The sequence below is a fragment of the Lagenorhynchus albirostris genome, chromosome 11, assembly GCF_949774975.1.
Source record: "Lagenorhynchus albirostris chromosome 11, mLagAlb1.1, whole genome shotgun sequence".
NCBI classification, from domain to species: domain Eukaryota; kingdom Metazoa; phylum Chordata; class Mammalia; order Artiodactyla; family Delphinidae; genus Lagenorhynchus; species Lagenorhynchus albirostris.
Genome location: NC_083105.1, coordinates 21,867,797 through 21,890,696, shown reverse-complemented (window position 1 = coordinate 21,890,696; position 22,900 = coordinate 21,867,797). Strand labels below are relative to the sequence as shown.

The 22,900-nt window shown below is 37.1% G+C and overlaps 1 protein-coding gene and 1 pseudogene across 6 annotated transcripts in view; one reads left to right on the top strand and one right to left on the bottom strand.

Moving 5' to 3' along the window:
* ANKS1B (ankyrin repeat and sterile alpha motif domain containing 1B) overlaps nt 1–22,900 on the bottom strand; it is a 1,163,439-nt gene that overhangs the window by 987,845 nt on the left and 152,694 nt on the right. For all 6 annotated transcript variants that reach the window (XM_060164617.1, XM_060164618.1, XM_060164622.1 and 3 more), the window contains exon 2: nt 2,367–2,447. In XM_060164617.1, the coding sequence (XP_060020600.1) occupies nt 2,367–2,447 (81 nt within the window). The remainder of the gene's footprint in view (nt 1–2,366; nt 2,448–22,900) is intronic.
* LOC132528657 (glyceraldehyde-3-phosphate dehydrogenase-like) lies at nt 14,375–15,400 on the top strand (annotated as a pseudogene).

Genomic DNA, 22,900 nt, shown 5'->3' with positions numbered 1-22,900 from the left:
AAAACTGATGTGCATACAGCCACAGAGGGGATATAATGTGAAGTACTGGTAAAAGCATACACTTGGAACCAGGAACACTTAGACTCTAGAAACAGCCCCACCTTAATAACTAAGTGGCCACTAAGTCACTTATCCAGAATGGTCTTGTTTCTCCATTTATAAAATGAAAGAAGTGAGGAGGGCAGGGTAGAATAAATGATCTCTAATTTTAAAAGTCCTTGGTAACTTAAATCATTTAAAATCAAGAAATTTTATACTCTAGATGAAAATCCAAATTTCAGAATTGTAACATCATAGTACATAACTGAGCCGCAAACAATAATAAAACAGTGTATCATAAAATGTTATAATTGGAAGTAACAACAAAAAATATGCAGCCACTGTATTCAGTACACTGAACTGAGGCCTAAATAGGTTAATGAAATGGCTCAAGGTCACATAACTAGCAGGGAGGGAGAGATGGGATTAGAATTTTCCTGCTTTTTTCCAATACCTACAGAATGACACTAAGCAAAATCTTTCTAGAAAGAGTTTAAAAGAAAAGATAAATGAGACCTTTATATAAAAGCAAAGCAGAGATATATAATTCTCAGAGAACATCTGCAATTAGAGAGATCTTAAAAGATATACAGTCAAAGCCTCATCTCTTTCTGATAATTTTAATGATTGCTATTCAATCACTTAAATTATCCTCACTTTGTATACTGCCAATAAAAACTAAGAATTATGCAAGAGGGCTTCCCTGGCGGCGCAGTGGTTGAGACTTCGCCTGCCGATGCAGGGGACATGGGTTCGTGCCCCAGTCTGGGAGGATCCCACATACCGCGGAGCAGCTGGGCCCGTGAGCCATGGCCGCTGAGCCTGCGCGTCCGGAGCTTGTGCTCCGCAACGGGAGAGGCCACAACAGTGAGAGGCCCGCGTACCACAAAAAAAAAAAAGGATTATGCAAGAGGCCTCAGAGAAATATATCTCAATGGTTAGAACTTCAAAGGATGTCATGTATAAACCAGTAACATTTACTAAAAACTTCACTGAAAATCAAGAAGCGATATGTGTATTTGGGGACAATATTATTTTGAGAAATACTTATAATGCCAAGCTGAGATAGAACAAGAAAAGTTGTATAGCTCAAATGGTCAAGCTCAAGATCTTCTGTCCATTACATTTGATAGTTTGTCTTCCCCATTGGAACTAAGAAATATGGTACCACCCTGAATCTACAACTAAGATGGCCAAAGAAGCCAGCTTGGGCTTATTTAATAGATTTCACTCCTGATGACTCAGGTACAAAGAAGAATAAATAGTAATTCCTTTAAAAGATTCAGATGTTAGGGATCTGGACACATTTTCCACTCTACAGAAGGATAGCATATAGCTGAAAAACACTCGGCAAAATAAAAAGTTCTAAGTTAGATGGTATAAGTTGATATAATAAAGAATCAGGAGTGGGTGAAAAGAAATATAATTTGGGAATTCCAATACTAAAAATCTAAGTGATGAAACATTCAGTTCATGGTATTTTATATAATTTGTATGATTCTTCAAACAGAATGATAATGTTCAATTTATGCAATAAGTTAGATTAAAACGTCATAATGATAAATAATGACAAAAATGATGTTTCTTCCATGAGAGCTTTAAGGCCTTAAAATGTGATCAAGTATAACTAAGTCCCTTGTGTCTCAATTCACAGAATGAAAGAAATGTTAAGTGCGAAAATAAAAGGTAACTAGCACTTTTAAGGCAGTAATTACCACATCTAATAAAACTGAAGTGAAATGAAATGATCCAGATCTGAAAAGACTAACTTGAATCATTAAAGCAAAGGAAAAACACATAGGAGGGGAGACACATGAACAGGGTCACTTTCCTTCTGAAAAACAGGTTAAAGAAGTTTAAAACCTGAAAGACCATCCATGAAGGACACAGACAAAGCATTTTAGCTTAGTTTGAGGATTTTGAAGTAGTTCATGTAAGTGCCTATGCCTTATAACAGCAAGACTCTATTAAAGAGTTCACTCCTAGTGAATAATCCCATATTTGGTGAAGACACCCAAAAAAGTAGGGAGGTGTCATTAAGTGAGGTATCCCATTCCCTCACCAAAGGTACACACGACTAACATGGTTCTGTCACTTCTTCCATTTTCCCTGTGTGATATTTGACTTGACTTACACTCTGCACATAATCATCTCAGCAACATTCCTACCACTTCCAACTTGTCAGGTATTGAACACCTGGTGCCTCTCCAAATTCATCTAAGCCCAGGGGACTCATGGCAACATGAGACAGGTACCATCAGACATAATTAACTAAATCACATGTAACTAAATACACAAAGATTCCAGTCCAAATAAGTGGCACTTACTTATGTCCATTTAAGGCTGCATGGTGTAAAGCAGTGTAACCCGAACTGTCTGTGCAGTTCACATTGGGGCCTCGCCAGATGCTGCAAATAAAGCACAAGCACAGAGTTAACAGTTAAGCAGAATGGTGCTTTGAAAAACAAAAAGAAGCCTGATAGTCCCACAGTCAGCAGCATGTTGCATATGAAAATTTTACTTATGTAGAAAACAACTGCCACCTTTTGTGCATTCCCCTCAGAACAATATCTTCATTTATTTGATGCAGGGAAATTATCAGGGAATATAGCTACCTTCAGAAATTAGTAAATGCAGGCCCACTGCCATGCATTAAATTTGGACCCAAAAATTCCCTATCACTTTCTGTCATTACTTAAATATTGGATGCAATTAACATTCAACTATTATATTCTTTACCAAGAATAAAGATTTATGACACCTGCTTACTCCTTTTTAACACACTCATTCTGAGATGGCAGTGGTTTATATAAATTATATTTTTGCATAGGTAAAGAATATAAACACTTCTTTCTGTTCCATTGCTACTAAGTGAATATAATACATATTTCATTCTTGAAAATATAATTAAAGATTTGGACTATCACAAACCATAAAAAGATTCTAACAGTTTTGAAGTTATTTTACTATACAATATATTCTGAAGATAACATGTAACTACATGAAAGAATCCATTTTATCCTTGATCACTACAATTACAGAAACTATGTACAGCTTTTGAAAAAATTAGGCATTGAAAGACACTTTTCCAAAAGTAGACCAAAATAAAAAACAAAACAAAAACAGTTATCAAAGCCATCAAAACTAACATCTAATGACAAACTAATTCATGTATTCACAAAATATTTATTGTACACCAATTGTATGTGACATATTAAGATAGGCATTGAGAGTACAAAATCATAATTCACGGTCCTTCTTTACGAGAACAGAGTCTAATGGAGAAGAGAGACACATAAGCTAACAATTACAGAGTGCTAAGATAATCAAGGTACCAGAGAGCACACAAGCATCTCTGAGAAGAGAATGAATAGCTATTCCAAATGAGAGATCACAACTGACTTTAACTAAGTTGAGACAATGAAAATGAACAGAATGTACTTTTTCAACAGTTATTAAAAGGACAAATCAATAAGATGCAGGGATCAATTGAAGGAAGGAGAAAGTAGTAGCACTTTCTGAATCATTTGAGAATGACTCAAATTTAATGCCTAAATGACCAAAAGGAAAACGACAACATTAACTAAGATGTGAAAAGAGAAACAAATTTCCTTGGGGAAGACAGTGCAGATGGAAAGCAAACAATGACTTCAGGTTTGGAGACACTGAATTTTAATTATCTGACATACTTACATAAAAGGAAGGATTTCCAGAAGATTATAAAAATATCTAGTTAGAAGCATGGCCCTGAAGTTAGACTACCTGAGTTCAAACACCTGACTCCATTACTTGCTGGGGGTAGCCCTGCATGAAGTGTTTAACCTCTCTGAAATTCAATTCCTCGTCTGAAAAATAGAGATGATAATAATAGTACTACCTTATAATGCTGTGAGAATCAAATAAATCAATACCTACAAAGCTCTTATGGCAGTAGTTGAACATAGTACTAGCATCTATTATATTTGTTAGAACATAGTTCAACAAATTGTTAGAACAAATTATTATTAAATAGAAGGTAAAACCAAGGGAGTGCCTGATATCAGACTCTTTAAGAGGGAGGCCATCAGACTCAAATACCTCAGTGGATAATTTGTATATGGGGGCAAGGTGAAACCTTTTCTCAAAGGTTGATATTAATTAAAATCAATCACTGGTTAAAAAAAAAAATCAAACCTGACTTGGGTAGACAGTCCAAAGTTCAAGGCAGCTCAAAAATCTGAAAACCTCCCAGCCCTCACTGAAACTGTCAGAGAACTATATGAAAGTACATTGTGAGGAAAAAGAAAGAAAGAAAAATATGGGACAGACAATAGAACCATGGATATTAACAATACTGGAGGGTCCAGCACAGGAAAAAGGTTATATGAAGGACATTGAGAGTTGTCCAAGAGTAAATAAAACCAAGAGAGAGCATTATACAATTTAAAACAGGAAACTGTTAAAAAAAAACAATCAAGTTACATAAGAGTTAAACAATTTATTTGGTAATTAAAAAGGTCTTGAGGAAATTAATGGCCAAATATAATTAGTCAGTTGTAAGGATTTAACATTATTTTGATCTTAACCTTATTTCAATTCAGTGGTTTTTTCTTTAATGGTAGCTTACTTCCTGAGAATAAAAAAAGTGACAGTTAAACAAGTAAAGTTATAAAATGTGCATATGTTTTACAATTTCATTAAGATTGTTAGGTTTTTACCAATCCTTTTCTTTAATCAATCCTTGAAGCATTTTCAATCTCCTATTACATTTTTAAAATTTTTATACTTTTGTTCCTCCTGCTAGCTCACCCATCTTGCTCTATTAATTTCCACCACTGTGCCTTTAATCATGCCCTTCTACTAACCTACAATAGCTTCTCTAACCAATCATACCTTACCATTCCTTCAAAGCCATGATCAAGATTCACCTACTCCAATAACTCTTTCTCTAAGTACTGAATACAACAGCTATTTAATAAATGTGTGCTAAATTATATAAATTTAAAAATCAAATAAAGGATTATTTTTAATGAATAAATAAGCCACAGGTAAAACAGAAGTGTTAAAACAATGGAATGTACTTATTTAAAATAATTTATGAAATCATTAAAAAAAATCCAAAAGAGGCAAAAGAAAAAAAAGCAGAAAAGAGGAACAAAGAATACGTAAGACAAATACAAAGCAAATTGTTAGATGACAGATTTAACCATATCAATAACCATAACCATATCAATAATTACATTAACTATTAATAGTCTGAGCACCCCAATGAAAAAAGAAAAATCATCAGACTGGATTAAAGAAAGTAAGACCCAACTATATACTTACTAAATGAAATTCACTTTAAATATAGAGATACAAATAGAAAAAAAAGTAAAGGACAGAAAAATCATACTAACACTAATCAAAATAAGCTGAATAACTATATTAACATTGGACAAACCAGATTTCAAAGCTAAGAATATTACAAGGGATAAAGAAAATCATTTCAGAATGACAAAGATGTCGATTTATCTGAAGAATATGGGAATCCTAAGTGTTTTTTGCCTCTAACAACAGAACTTCAAAATACATGAAGCAAAAAACTGATACAACTGCAAAGAGAGAGAGACCTAGTCACTGACACCTGGAGATTTCAATACGTCTCTCTCAATAATTGATAGGACAAGTAAACAAAAAATCATTAAGGGTATACAAGAATTAAATAACACTACCAACCAATTTGATGTAACTGACATTTATAGAACACTTACCCAATAATACCTGAATACATATTCTTTTCAAGTGAACACAAGACATTTACCAATATATTCCATATTGTGGATCATAAATCTCAATAAATCTACAAGATTCAGAAGGGAGACGTACAAGATGCCAGAGGACTAAGACTTGGAGATCACCTTCCACCCCACAAATACATCAGAAATACATCTATGTACGGAACAACCCCTATGGAACACCTACTGAACGCTGGCAGAAAACCTCAGACTTCCCAAAAGGCAAGAAACTCCCCCACGTACCTGGGGAGGGCAAAAGAAAAAACACAGACAAAAGAATTAGGGACGGGACCTGCCCCTCTGGGAGAGAGCTGTGAAGGAGGAAAAGTTTCCACACACTAGGAAGCCCCTTCACTGGTGAAGACGGGGGTTGGGCGACACGGGGAAGCTTCAGAACCACGGAGGAGAGCGCAGCAACAGGGATGCAGAGGAAAACGGAGAGATTCCCGCACAGACGATTGGTACCGACCAGCACTCACCAGCCCGAGAGGCTTGTCTGCCCCCTCCACCCGGGGCGGACGGGAGCTGGGAGCTAAGGCTCGAGCTTCAAGCTTCGGAGGTCAGATCCCAGGGAGAGGACTGGGGTTGGCTGCGTGAACACAGCCTGAAGGGGGCTAGTGCACCACAACTTAGCCGGGAGGGAGTCTGGGGAAAATCTGGACCTGCTAAAGAGGCAAGAGAACACCGTTTTGGGGTGCGCAAGGAGAAGGGATTCAGAGCACCGCCTAAATGAGCTCCAGAAACGGGCACGAGCCACGGCTATCAGCGTGGACACCAGAGACAGGCGTGAGAGGCTAAGGCTGCTGCTGCAGCCACCAAGAACGCTGTGTGCAAGCACAGGTCACTATCCACACCTCCCTTCCCAAAAGTCTCTGCAGGCCGCCACTGCCAGGGTCCTGTGATCCAGGGACAACTTCCCCAGGAGAACGCACGGCGTGCCTAAGGCTGTTGCAACATCACACCGGCCTCTGCCACTGCAGGTTCTCCGCACATTCCGTACCCCTCCCACCCCCCCAAATGAGTAAGCCAGAGCCCCCTAATCAGCTGTTACTTTAACCCCGTCCTGTCTGAGCGAAGAACAGACACCCTCAGGTGACCTACACGCAGAGGCAGGGCCAAATTCTGAACGCCAGGAGCAGTACAAAGAAGAGAAACAGAAATTTCTCCCAGCAGCCTCAGGAGCACGGGATATATCTCCACAATCAACTTGATGTACCCTGCATCTGTAGATTACCTGAATAGACAACTAATCATCCCAAAATTGACGCAGTACACTTTGGGAGCAACTGTAGACTTGAGGTTTGCTTTCTGCATCTAATTTGTTTCTGGTTTTATGTTTATTTTACTTTACTATTTAGACTTTATTATCATTAGATTTGTTTATTGATTTGGTTGTTCGCTTCCTTTTTTTTTTTAATATATATATTTTTTTTTTGTTTTTCTCTTTTTGTGAGTGTGTATGTGTATGCTTCTTTGTATGATTTTGTCTATATGGCTTTGCTTTTACCATTTGGCCTAGGGTTCTGTCTGTCCATTGTATTTTTCTTCCTTTTTTTTCTTATTTTTTAATTTTTTAAATTTTCAATAATTTTTTTATTTTAATAACTTTATTTTATTTTTCTTTCTTTTTTTCTCATTTTTCTTCTGAGCCATATGGCTGACAGGGTCTTCGTGCTCTGGCTGGGTGTCAGAGTTGGGCCTCTGATGTGGGAGAGCCGAGTTCAGGACATTGGTCCACCAGAGACCTCCCGGCTCCATGTAATATCAAATGGTGAAAGCTCCCCCAGAGATCTCCATCTCAAGGCTAAGACCCAGCTCCACTCAACGACCAGCAAGCCACAGTGCTGGAAACCCTATGCCAAATGACTAGCAAGACAGGAACACAACCCCATCCATTAGCAGAGAGGCTGCCTAAAATCATAAGGTCATAGACACCCAAAAACACAGAACCAGATGCAGTCCTACCCACCAGAAAGACAAGATCCAGCCTCGTCCACCAGAACACAGGCACTAGTCCCTCCACCAGGAAGCCTACACAACACACCGAACCAACCTTAGCCACTGCGGGCAACACCAAAAATTACGGGAACTAGGGATCTGCAGCCTGCGAAAAGGAGACCCAAAACACAGTAAGTGAAGCGAAATAAGACAACACAGAAACACACAACAGATGAAAGAGTAAGGTAAAAACCCACCAGAACAAACAAATGAAGAGGAAACAGGCAGTCTACCTGGAAAAGAATTCAGAATAATGACAGTAAAGATGATCCAAAATCTTGGAAAAAGAATGGAGAAAATACAAGAACGTTTAACAAGGACCTAGAAGAATTAAAGAGCAAACAAACAATGATGAACAACACAATAAATGAACTTAAAAATTCTGTAGAAGGGATCAATAGCAGAATAACTGAGGCAGAAGAACGGATAAGTGACTTCGAAGATAAAATAGTGGAAATAACTACCGCAGAGCAGAATAAAGAAAAAAGAAGGAAAAGAATGGAGGACACTCTCAGAGACCCATTGGACAACATTAAACACACCAACATTCCAATTATAGGGGTCCCAGCAGAAGAAGAGGAAAAGAAGGGGACTGAGAAAATATTTCAAGATTTTACAGTTGAACACGTCCCTAATATGGGAAACGAAAGACTCAAAAAGTCCAGGTATAACAGAGAGTCCCATACAGGATAAAACCAAGGAGAAACATGCCAAGACACATATTAATCAGACTAACAAAAATTAAATACAAAGAAAATATATTAAAAGCATCAAGGGAAAAACAACAATTAACATACAAGGGAATCCCCATAAGGTTAACAGGTGATCTTTCAGCAGAAACTCTGCAAGCCAGAAGGGAGAGGCAGTACATACTGAAAGTGATGAAAGGGAAAAACCTACAACCAAGATTACTCTACACAGCAAGGATCACATTCAACTTCAACAGAGAAATTAAAACCTTTACAGACAAGTAAAAGTTAAGAGAATTCAGCACCACCAAACCAGCATTACAACAAATGTTAAAGGAACTTCTCTAGGCAGGAAACACAAGAGAAGGAAAAGACCTACAAAAATAAACCCATAACAATTAAGAAAATGGTAATAGGAACATACATAGCGACAATTATCCTAAATGTAAATGGATTAAATGCTCCAACCAAAAGAAACAGACTGGCTGAATGGATACAAAAACAAGACCCATATATATATGCTGTCTATGAGAGACCCACTTCAGCCCTAGGGACACATACAGACTGAAAGTGAGGGGATGAAAAAAGATATTCCATGCAAATGAAAATCACAAGAAAGCTGGAGTAGCAATTCTCATATCAGACAAAATAAACTTTAAAATAAAGACCATTACAAGACACAAAGAAGGACACTACATAATGATCAAGGGATCAATCCAAGAAGAAGATATAACAATTGTAAATATTTATGCACCCAAAGTAGGAGCACCTCAATACATAAGGCAAATGCTAACAGCCATAAAAGGGGAAATCAACAGTAACACAATCACAGTAGGGGACTTTTAACACCCCACTGTCACCAATGGACAGATCATCCAAAATGAAAATAAATGAGGAAACACAAAATTTAAATGACACATTAAACAAGATGAACTTAATTGATATTTATAGGACATTCCATCCAAAAACAAGAGAATACACTTTCTTCTCAAGTGCTCATGGAACATTCTCCAGGATAGATCATACCTTGGGTCACAAATCAAGCCTTGGTAAATTTAAGAAAATTGAAATCGTATCAAGTATCTTTTCTGACCACAGTGCTATGAGACTAGATATCAATTACAGAAAAAACTCTGTAAAAAACACAAACACATGGAAGCTAGACAATACACTACTTATAACCAAGAGATCACTGAAGAAATCAAAGAGGAAATCAAAAAATACCTAGACACAAATGACAATGAAAACAGGATGACCCAAGACCTATGGGATGCAGCAAAAGCACTTCTAAGACAGAAGTTTATAGCAATAGAATCCTCAAGAAACAAGAAACGTCTCAAATAAACAACCTCACCTTACACCTAAAGCAACTAGAGAAGAACAAAAAAAAAACCCCAAAGTTAGCAAAAGGAAAGAAATCACAAAGACCACATTAGACATAAACGAAAAATAAATGAAGAAAACAACAGCAAAGATCAAAAAAACTAAAAGCTGGTTCTCTGTGAAGATAAGCCATTAGCCAGACTCATCAAGAAAAAAAAGAAGACTCAAATCAGTAGAATTAGAAATGAAAAAGGAGAAGTAACAACTGACACTGCAGAAATACAAAGGATCATGAGAGATTACTACAAGCAACTATATGCCACTAAAATGGACAACCTGGAAGAATTAGACAAATTCTTAGAAAACGACAACCTTCCAAGACTGAACCAGGAATAAACAGAAAATATAAACAGACAAATCACAAGCACAGAAATTCTGACTGTGATTAAAAATTTTCCAACAAACAAAAGCCCAGGACCAGATGGCTTCACAGGTGAATTCTATCAAACATTTACAGACGACCTAACAACTATCCTTCTCAAACACTTCCAAAATACAGCAGAGGGAGGAACACTCCCAAACTCATTCTATGAGGCCACCATCACCCTGATACCAAAACCAGACAAAGATGGCACAAAAAAGAAAACTACAGACCAATATCACGGATGAACATAGATACAAAAATCCTCAACAAATACTAGCAAACAGAATCCAACAGCACATTAAAAGGATCATACACCATGATCAAGTAGGGTTTATCCCAGGAATGCAAGGATTCTTCAATATATGCAAATCAACCAATGTGATAAACCATATTAACAAATTGAAGGAGAAATCCATATGATCATCTCAATAGATGCGGAAAAAGCTTCCGACAAAATCCAACATCCACTTATGATAAAAACCCTCCAGAAAGCAGGCACATAGGGAACATACCTCAGCATAACAAAGGCCACACATGAGAAACACACAACCAACATCATTCTAAATGGTGAAAAACGGAAACCATTTCCTCTAAGATCAGGAAAAAGACAAGGTTGTCCACTCTCACCACTATTATTCAACACAGTTTTGGAAGTTTTAGCCACAGCAATCAGAGAACAAAAAGAAATAAAAGGAATCCAAACTGGAAAAGAAGAAGTAAAACTGTCACTGTTTGCAGATGACATGATACTATACATAGAGAATCCTAAAGATGTTACCAGAAAACTACTAGAGCTAATCAATGAATTTGGTAAAGTAGCAGGATACAAAATTAATGCACAGACATCTTTTGCATTCCTATCCACTAATGATGAAAAATCTGAAAGAGAAATTAAGAAAACACTCCCATTTACCTTTGCAACAAAAAGAATAAAATACCTAGGAATAAACCTAACTAAGGAGACAAAAGACCTGTATGCAGAAAACTATAAGACACTGGTGAAAGAAATTAAAGATGATATCAACAGATGGAGAGATATACCAGGTTCCTGGATTGGAAGAATCAACATTGTGAAAATGACTATACTACCCAAAGCAATCTACAGATTCAATGCAATCCCTATCAAACTACCAATGGCATTTTTCACAAAACTAGAACAAAAAATTGCACAATATGTATGGAAACACAAAAGATCACGAATAGCCAAAGCAATCTTGAGAAAGAAAAATGGAGCTGGAGGAATCAGGCTCCTGGACTTCAGAATATACTACAAAGCTACAGTAATCAAGACAGTATGGTACTGGCACATAAACAGAAATACAGATCAATGGAACAGGATAGAAAGCCCAGAGATACACCCACGCACCTACGGTCACCTTATTTTTGATAAAGAAGGCAAGAATATACAATGGAGAAAAGACAGTCTCTTCAATAAGTAGTGCGGGGAAAACTGGAAAGCTACATGTAAAAGAAAGAAATTAGAACACTCCCTAACACCATACACAAAAATAAACTCAAAATGGATTAAGACCTAAATGTAAGGCCAGACACTATAAAACTCTTAGAAGAAAACATAGGCAGAACACTCTATGACATAAATCACAGCAAGATCCTTTTTAACCCATCTCCTAAAGAAATGGAAATAAAAACAAAAATAAACAAATGGGACCTAATGAAATTTAAAAGCTTTTGCAAAGCAAAGGAAACCATAAACAGGACAAAAAGAAAACCCTCAGAATGGGAGAAAATATTTGCCGACAAAGCAACTGACAAAGGATTAATCTCCAAAATATACAAGCAGCTCATGCAGCTCAATATAAACAAAACAACCCAATCCAAAAATGGGCAGAAAACCTAAATAGACATTTCTCCAAAGAAGGTATACAGATTGCCAACAAACACATGAAAGGATGCTCAACATCACTAATCATTAGAGAAATGGAAATCAAAACTACAATGAGGTATCACCTCACACCGGTCAGAAGGGCCATCATCAAAAAATCTACAAACAGTAAATGCTGGAGAGGGTGTGGAGAAAAGGGAACCCTCTGGCACTGTTGGTGGGAATGTAAATGATACAGCCACTATGGAGAACAGTATGGAGTTTCCTTAAAAAACTAAAAATAGAACTACCATAGGACCCAGCAATCTCACTACTGGGCATATACCCTGAGAAAACCATAATTCAAAAAGAGTCATGTACCACAATGTTCACTGCAGCTCTATTTACAATAGCCAGGACATGGAAGCAACCTAAGTGTCCATCGACAGATGAATGGATAAAGAAGATGTGGCATATATATACAGTGGAATATTACTCAGCCATAAAAAGAAACGAAATTGAGTTATTTGTAGTGAGGTGGATGGACCTAGAATCTGTCATACAGAGTGAAGTAAGTCAGAAACAGAAAAACAAATACCGTATGCTAGCACATATATATGGAATCTAAAAAAAAAAAAAATGGTTCTGAAGAACCTAGGGGCAGGACTGGAATAAAGACATAGAGAATGGACTTGAGGACACTGGGAGGGGGAAGGGTATGCTGGGTGAAATGAGAGAGTGGCATAGACTTATATATACTACCAAATGTAAAAAGATAGCTAGTCGGAAGCCCCCGCATAGCATAGGGAGATCAGCTCTGTGCTTTGTGACCACCTAAAGGGATGGGATAGGGAGGGTGGGAGGGAGATGCAAGAGGGATGAGATATTGTGATATATGTATATGTATAGCTGATTCACTTTGTTATAAAGCAGAAACTAACACACCATTGTAAAACAATTATACTCCAATAAAGATGTTTAAAAAAATTTTAAATAAAAGATTCAAATCACAAAACTATATTCTCTGACTCCAATTAAATTAAAAATCGTTCACCAAAAGGTATCTTTAATATCCACAAATATTAGAAACTGAATAACACATAAGTCAAAGAAGATATCAAAAAGATTTTGGAATGTATTTACAACTGAAAGAGAAAGAAAACACAAAATATCAAAACTTTGGGGATGCAACTAAAGTAGTACTTAAAGAAAAATGTATAGTATTAAAATGACACTGATAGATCAGAGAAAGGTCCCACATTGATGACCTCAGCTTCCACTTTAAAAAACAGGAAAAGAAGAGCATATTAACCCCAAAGTAAGCAGAAGAAAGGAAACCAGTGAAAAAGAAAACAGGATAACAATAGAGACAATCAATGAAATCAAAAAGGGATTCTTTAAAATACTCTATAAAATTTAAAAATCTATAGGCAAACTGATAAGGATTAAAATAGAAGATACAAATTACTAAATTAGGAGCAGAGAGGTAATATCACTACATATTCTAAAAATATGAACAGTAAGAAAATATTTTTAATAACTTTATACCAATAAATTAAAAAACTTAGGTGAAATGGGCAAGTTTCTTGAAAAACACAAACCACCAAAACTCATTTTTAAAAATAGGATCACCTGAATAGCCCTACATCTATTAAGGAAACTGAACTTGAACTTGTGGTTACAAAACGTTCCCCACAAAACAAAATAAAAACGTCCAGGTCCAGGTGGCTTCAATGGGGAATTACGCCAGATATTTAAGAAAGAAATAGTATCAGTTCTACAAAAATCATTCCAAAATATTGAAGAGGCACAAATACTGCCTAATATTCGATGACACCAAAGACATATGACAAGAAAGAACTACAGATCAATATATCACTCGTGAATACAGAAGCAAAAATTCTCAGCAAAATTCTAGCAAGTTGAATCCAACAATATATGAAAAGAACACTACACCATGATGAAATGGAGTTTATTTCAGGAATGCAAATTTGTTTTAACATTCATAAATTACTATATTAACAAACTAAAACAGAAAAATCATTATTATCTCAACAGATATGGAAATAGTACTTGCCAAACTCCAACATCAATTCCTAATAAAAACTGTTACTAAACTGGGAATAGAAGGAAATTTCATCAACCTATAAAATACATCTACAAAAAACTTATAGCTAACATAATCTTAATGATGAAAGACTGAATGTATTCCCCTTAAGATCAAGAACAGGGCAAGTTATGTCTGTTTCCCACTTCTACTCAATATGTTTCCGGAGGCTCTCTGTTTTTCTTCATTCAACAGACAGCTGATTTTCCTGTGCAGTGCCAGCTGCATCCCTAAGACATGATAGTGAAGATTGGAGTAAATGGATTTGTCTGTATCAGATATCTGGTCACCAGGGCTGCTTTTAACTCTGGCAAAGTGAAAAATGTTGCCGTCAATGACCCTTCGTAGACCCCAACTTCATGGTCTACATGTTTCAATGTGATTCTACCCATGGCAAGTTTGATGGCACAGTCAAGGTTGAAACTGGGAAGCTTGTCATCAATGAAAAGTCCATCTCCATCTTCCAGTAATGAGATCCTGCCAATGTCAAACGGGGTGATGCTGCTGCTGGATACATGGTGAAGTCCACTCATGTTTTCACTACCTTGGAGTAAGCTAAGGTTCGCTTGAAGGGTGGAGCCAAAAGGGTCATCATCTCTGCCCCTTTTGCTGAAACCCCCATGTTTGTGATGGGCATAAACCATGAGAAGTATGTCAACTCCCTCAAGATTGTCAGCAATGCCTCCTGCACCATCAACTGCCTGGCACCCCTGGCCAAGGTAACCATGACAACTTTGGCATCTTAGAGGGATTCATGACCACAGTCAATGCCATCACTGCCACCCAGAAGACTGAAAATTGATGGCCCCTCTGGGAAACTATACAGTGACAGCCACAGGGTTTCCCAAAACATCATTTTGGCATCTACTAGCACTGCCAAGATTGTTGGCAAAGTCATCCCTGAGGTGAAGAGGAAGCATACTGGCATGGCCTTCTGTGTCCCCACCAACAGTATGATGATCATAGATCTGACTTGCCATCTGGAGAAAGTTGCAAATATAATGACACCAAAAAGGTGGTGAAGCAGGCATCAGAGGGCCCACTAAAGAGCATCCTGGCCTACACTGAAAATCTTGCTGTCTCCTGCAACTTTACCAGTGACACCCACTCTTTCACCCTTGATACCGTGGTTTGCATTGCCCTCAATAACCACTTTGTCAAGCTCATTTCCTGGTAGGACCATGGATTTGGCTACAGTAATAGGGCAGTGGACTGATGATCCACATGGCCTCCAAGGAGTAAAAGCCCTCTGGGCCACCAGCCACAGCAAGAACATGAGAGGAATAGAGATATGCTCAGCTGCTGGGGAGTCCTTGCCCCAACTCAATCCCCCAACACACTGAGAATCTCCCATTCTCAATACAGTTTCAATCCCAGACCACTTAAAGAATGGGAGGGGCTCAGAGAGCCCTACCTTGTCATATACCACCAATAACTATAATGTACGCAGTCAAAAAACTTTTTTGTACCAGAGATTTTAGCCAATGTAGTGGCTAGAAATGCAGTGAAAAGAAAAGGAAATAAAAGACATCCAGATTGTAAAGAAAGAAGAAAATCTATCTTTAGTTGAAGACAACACAGTCATGTACGTAAAAAATCCCATGAAATCTACAAAAAAAGCTACTAAAATTAAAATTGTGTTTAATTAGGGGAAGCTCTGTAAAAAATATAGGGAACTCTGACCTTTCTTCATAATACTTCCATAAATCTAAAATTATTTCAAAATAAAATGTTTAAAAAAAAGGAAAACCTTACTCAAAAAAAAAAAAAAACCACAACCAAAAAAGTGTGTTTAGCAAGCTTGCAAGAAACAACTCAACAGGTAAAAGTCAACTATATTTCTATATGCTAGCAAAGAACTATTAGAAATCAAAATTTTTTTAAATATCATTTACTATATCAAGAAAAATATTAAATACTTAAGAATAAATTTGACAAAATATGTGCAAAGTTGTACACTAAAAACTACAAAATATTGCTGTGAAAAGTTAAAGAGGACCTAAACAAATGGTGAGATAATATCAAGTTCATGAATCAGAAGACTAAATATTTTTATGATGTTAATTTTCCACAGATTTATCTTTAGATTCAATACAATGCAATCAGAATCCCAGCAAGATTTTTTTGTAGAAATTCACTAATTCTAAAATTCATATGGAAATACAAAGGACGTAGGATAGCCAAAGCAACTCTGAAAAAGAAGAACAAAGTTGGATACTTACACTACCTGACTTCAAGACTATGATAAAACTATAGTAAACAAGACATTGTATGGTATTAAAGATAGATTATTTGAAGAGAACAGAGGAATAGAAAGTCCACCTACACATATATGTAAGTGATTTTGACACAGGTGCAACAGCAATTCATTAAAGAACGAACAGTCTTATCAAAAAATTGTGTTGGAACAAATGGATATCCTTAGGCCATACCATATCCAAAACAAAACTGTATATCCTCACCACATCGTATACAAAAATTCACTTAAAAATAAATCATAGATCTAAAAGCAAAACCTAAAACCATAAAACTTCTACAAGAAAATGTACAGGGAAATTTTTGTGACCTTGGATTAAGCAAAAAATTTTCTAGATTTTAATACCAAAGCACAACCCATGCAAGAAAATTTGACAAATTGGACTTTAACAAAATTATGAGCTTCTGTTCTTCAAAGACATTGTTAAGAGAATGAAAAGGAAATGGGGACTGGGAGAAAAATTTTGCAAATCACATTTTCTTTTCTATTCTTTGATCCATAATAGATAAAAAAAATCAATGACCTTAAAAAAAATGGGCAAAGGATTTGAACAGATACTTCAGCAAAGAAGATATACACATGGCAAGTAAGAACATGGAAAGGTGCTCAACATCATTTGTCTTGAGAGAAATGCAAATTAAAACCATGAGATACTACTCATATCTATTACAATGGTGCTGATTAAGAATACTTCACATACCAATGTTGACAGGGATGTAAATCAACCACAACTCTCAAACACTGAACTACCATACAATCCAGTCATTCCACTCTAGATAGTCAACAGAAATGACAGCATGTTTCTATACAAAGACTTATACATAAATATACATAGCAGCTTTATTTATACTAGCCCCAAACTGAAATAACCCAAATGTCTATTAACAGGTAAATCAATTTTAAAAATTGTGATATGGGGCTTCCCTGGTGGCGCAGTGGTTGAGAGTCCGCCTGCCAATGCAGGGGACATGGGTTCATGTCCCGGTCCGGGAAGATCCCACATGCCGCGGAGTGGCTGGGCCTGTGAGCCATGGTCGCTGAGCCTGCGAGTCCGGAGGCTGTGCTCCGCAACGGGAGAGGCCACAACAGTGAGAGGCCCGCGTACCGCAAAAAAAAAAATTGTGATATGTTCATACGATGGAATGCTACTCAGCAATAAAAATGAATGAAATATTCAAATATCCAACAACATTCGTTGAAAATCTAAATCAGTCAGGTTCTCAGATTGCTTCTTCTTCTTGAAACAGCAGAATGGGAGATTTATCCCCTGAAATGAATAAAACACATAGTCTCTGGATTAGAGGCAACAGGCCCAGATGAGGGCAGGGGAGCTAAATCGTATGAGGTAAGGAACTGAACTTTTTTTCCCTCTCAATAATTAAAACACTTTTTCAGGATTTTTTATTGAATCATTCTTCCTCTTCCTGCTTCTTTCAAGTGTTAACTTTATCTTAAACTAAATTTTTATACAGGTATACCCCATTTTATTGCACTTCAATTTATTGTTTTGCAGATACTGATTTTTTTTATATCTTTATTGGAGTATAATTGCTTTACAATGTTGTGTGAGTTTCTGCTGTACAACAAAGTGAATCAGCAATATGTATACATATATCCCCATATCCCCTCCCTCTTGAGCCTCTCTCCCACCCTCCCTATCCCACCATTCTAGGTGGTCACAAAGCATCGAGCTGATCTCCCCGTGCTATGCAGTAGCTTCCCACTAGCTATCTATTTTACATTTGGTCGTGTATATACGTCAATGCTACTCTCTTGCTTTGTCCCAGCTTCCCTTTCCCCCATTGTGTCCTAGTGGCAGGGCAGGCATAAAGACACAGATGTAGAGAATGGACTTGCTTTTCTTTTTAATTGAAGATTTGTTGCAACTCTGTGTTGAACAAGTCTATCTTCACTGTTTTCTAACAGCATTTGCTCAATTCATGTCTCTGCAATTCATTTTAGTAATTCTCACAATATTTCAAATTCTTATTTATTACTATATTTGTTATGATGATCTATGAATTGTTTTGGGGCATCAAGAAATATGTCCACATAGGACAGTGAACTTGATGAATCTTGTACGTGTCCTGACAGCTCCACAGACCGCCATTCTCCACCTCTCTCCCTCTCCTGAGGCCTCCCTCTTCCCCAAGACACAGTATTGAAATGAGGACAATTAATAACCCTACAGTGGCCTCTAAGTGTTCAAGTGAAAGAAAGAATCACACATCTCTCACTTTAAATCAAAAGCTAGAAATGATTAAGCTTAGTGAAGACATGTCAAAAGCCACGATAGGTTAAAATCTAGGCCTGTTGCACTAAACAGTTAGCCACATTGTGAATGCAAGGGAAAAGTTTTTGAAGGAAATTAAAAGTGCAACTCCAATGAACACATAAATGATAAAAAAGTGAAACAGCCTTACCGCTGATAAGAAGAAAGTTTTAGTGGTCTGGATAGATCAAATGAGCCACAACATTCCCTTAAGCAAAAACCTAATGCAGAGCAAGACCCTAACTCTCTTCAATTCTATGAAGGCTGAGAGGGAGGTGAAAAAGCTGCAGAAGAAAAGTTTGAAGCCAGCAGAGGTTGGTTCATGAGATTTAAGGAAAGACTCTATCTCCATCACATAAAAGTGCAAGATGAGGGAATTCCCTGGCAGTCCAGCGGTTAGGACTCTGCACTCCCACTACAGGGGTCCTGGGTTTGTTCCCTGGTCAGGGAACTAAGATTCCAGTAAGATAGATAGATAGATAGATAGATAGATAGATAGATAGATAGATAGATAGATAAATAAATTTTAAAAACCAACAAACACAAGTGCAAGATGAAGCAGCAAGTGCTAATGTAGAAGCTATAGCAAGCTATCCAGAAGATCTAACTAAAATAACTAATGAAAGTAGCTGCGCTAAACAACAGATTTTCAGTGTAGACAAAACAGTCTTACTTTAGAAGACTATGCCATCTAGGACTTTCATAGCTAAAGAGGAGAAGTCAACATCTGGCTTCAAAGCTTCAAAGGACAGGCTGACTCTCTTGTTAGGAACTAATGCACCTGGTGACTTTAAGCCAACTGTAAATCAACTATACTTCAATTTTTTTAAATTAATTAATTAATTAAAAATAAATTGAAGCCAATGCTCATTTACCATTCTGAAAATCCTAGGGCCCTTAAGACTTATGCTAAATCTACTCTGTCTATGTTCTATAAATGGAACAAGAAAGCCTGGATGATAGCACACCTGTTTACAACGTGGTCTACTGAATATTTTAAGCCCACTGTTGAGACCAATTGCTCAGAAAACAAGATTCCTTTCCAAATAGTACTGCTCAATGACAATACACCTGGTCACCCAAGAACTCTGATGGAGATGTACAATAAGATTAATGTTGTTTTCACACCTGCTAACACAACATTCATTCTACAGCCCACATATCAAGAAGTAACTTCAACTTTCAAGTCTTATTATTTAAGATACATTTCATAAGACTAAATCTGCCATAGATAATGATTCCTCTGATGGATCTGGGCAAAGTCAATTGAAAACCTTCTGACTTAGACGCAAGAGGGAGGAGATATGGGGATATATGTATATGTATAGCTGATTCACTTTGTTATAAAGAGGAAACTAACACCATTGTAAAGCAATTATACCCCAATAAAGATGTTAAAAAAAAAAAACCTCTGGAAAGGATTCACCTTCTGAAAGACATTAAGAACATTTGTGATTCATGGGAAGAGGTCAAAATACTAACAGGAATTTGGAAGAAGTTGATTCCAACTCTCATGGCTGACTTTGAGGGGCTCAAGACTTCAGTGGAGGAAATAACTGCAGATGTGGTGGAAGTAGCAAGAGAACTAGAATTAGAAGTAGAAACCAAAGATGTGACCAAACTGCTGCCATCTCATGATATACCTTGAATAGGTGAAGAGGTGCTTCTTATGAATGAGCAACAAAAGTGGTTTCTTGAGACAGAATCTATTCCTGGTGAAGGCACTGTGAAGACTGTTGAAATGACAACAAAGAATTTAGAATACCACATAAACTTAGTTGATAAAGCAGCAACAAGGTTTGAGAGGACTGACTCCAATTTTGAAAGAGGTTACAATATGGGTAAAATGCTATGAGACAACACCCCCTGCTACAAAGAAATCGTTCATGGAAGGAAGAGTTCATCGATGGGGCAAACTTCATTGCCGTCTTATTTTAAGACATTGCCACAGCCGCCCCAAACTTCAGCAACCACCACCCAGATCAGTCAGCAGCTATCAATACAGAAGTAAGACACTCCACCAGCAAAAAGATTACAACTTGCTAAAGGCTCAGATGATGGTTATGATTTTTTAGCAATAAAGAATTTTTCAATTAAGGTATATACATTGCTTTTTTAATATAATGGTATTGTACACTTAACAGACTACAGTATAAACATAACTTCTATATGCACTGGGAAACAAAAACAGTTCATGTGACTTGCTTTATTGCGATATATGCTTTACTGCAGTGGTCTGGAACCGAACTGACAATATCTTGAAGGTAAGCCAGTATGTACTGTTGGTCTGTTTCTAGGGGTTCTCTTGTATTCACCAATTTCTCTATTCTGGCACTAGAATCACTTTTTTTTTTTAGTATTGTCTATAATTGGTGGTATATAGATCCCATAATGACTTAATTTCACAATCTTTTTCCTGCAACTTCCTCTAGATGCCTATGAAATAAAAGTATTAATATGAAGACTACAGGCACAAAAATATTTACTGTATAATTTTAATAGTAAAAAAGAGAAAGCTCATGAATGCCCATCAAAAAGGGAAAAATTAATTAGGATTTATCTACACCATGAAATATTATACAACTATTAAAACAAGTAAGTTTGATTTATATGTACTGACCTTGAAAACATATTAAATGAAAAAAGCAACTTGCATAATATTGTATGAATATGTCAATATCCTAAATGCTTTACATACATTGACTCATTTACATCCACACAACTATAAGACAGAGACTGTTATTAGTCCCATTATACTGATGTTAAACATTTGCATTAACATAGAAAAATGCATGCAAAAATAATTAGTCACCTCTGAATTGTTTGAATAGTCAAAATTATCAAGTATTTTTCAAGGAAAGTTTTTTTAAAAACAATAGAATATGAAGGAGAAAAGACAGGTTTGCTCCAGATTGTGAAGAGCCTTATAACATGCCAAGAAGCTTAGCCTTTATCCTATAAGCACTGTGGACCTAGAGGTTATCAGAAAGATACTACGCATGTTTCTGGATCGGGTCAGTGTTTTATTATTGTTTTTATATTTTTTATTTTTTAATTATTTTTTAAAATATTTATTTGGCTGCATGGAGTCTTTTTTTTTAATTTACTTATTTTTGGCTGTGTTGGGTCTTCATTTCTGTGCGTGGGCTTTCTCTAGTTGCAGCGAGCGGGTGCCACTCTTCATCGCGGTGCACGGGCCTCTCACTGTCACGGCCTCTCTTGTTGCGGAGCACAGGCTCCAGACGCGCAGGCTCAGTAGTTGTGGCTCACGGGCCTAGTTGCTCCGCGGCATGTGATATCTTGCCAGCCCAGGGCTCGAACCCGTGTCCGCTGCATTGGCAGGCAGATTCTCAACCACTGCACCACCAGGGAAGCCCTGCATGGAGTCTTAGTTGCAGCATGTGGGATCTTTCATTGTGGCACACAGGCTCCAGAGTGCGTGGGCTTAGTTGCCCCGTGGCATGTGGGACCTTAGATCCCTGACCAGGGATCGAACATGCATCCCCTGCATTGGAAGGAGGATTCTTAACCACTGGACCACCAGGGAAGTCCCTGGGGTCAGTATTTTATAATGAGAGCTCTTTCTAAAGACAGTTGGAAGGTGAAGAGAGTGAACAAATTGGTTGCAGGGAGTCAGGTTAGTAGTCTGTTTTAACAATCTAGGGAAGAAACAAAGAAATCTGAACTAGTGGATATACAGAGGTAGAGAAGAGGGAGGAAACTCAAGTAGACATGTCTAAAATAAAAACCTATGGGAGATGGTATCCATATGAATAGGATAAGAACAAAAGAATGACTGAGATTTCTACCATGAGCGAAATGCATGGAAGATGGGATATCTCCATTAGAGAGAACTGTGAGGGCACTGGTGTCTTTCGGGGAAAGCCAAGTTTTAGTTAAAGGTGACTAGCACACTATGTTGCTCAGGAATACCTCTGGCAAAGCATGGAAAAGAAATGAGAAAATACTGTAAATTAACTCAAATTATTTTTAAATTTCCTGCATGTTATTAGACCTTATAAATATTTAGTAGGGGAAGATATGATATTTATAACAAAAGTAAGATTCAAGGTCTATAGATTTCATTTACCTATACCATCTCAGTTCCCCATTATCAAAAAAAAAAGAATTAATTATAATAGGAGCATGAGGAAAAAAATCTCCAATGCATGTCTCCTTTCCTAAACAGAATGAATGTGGATACATCTTTTTT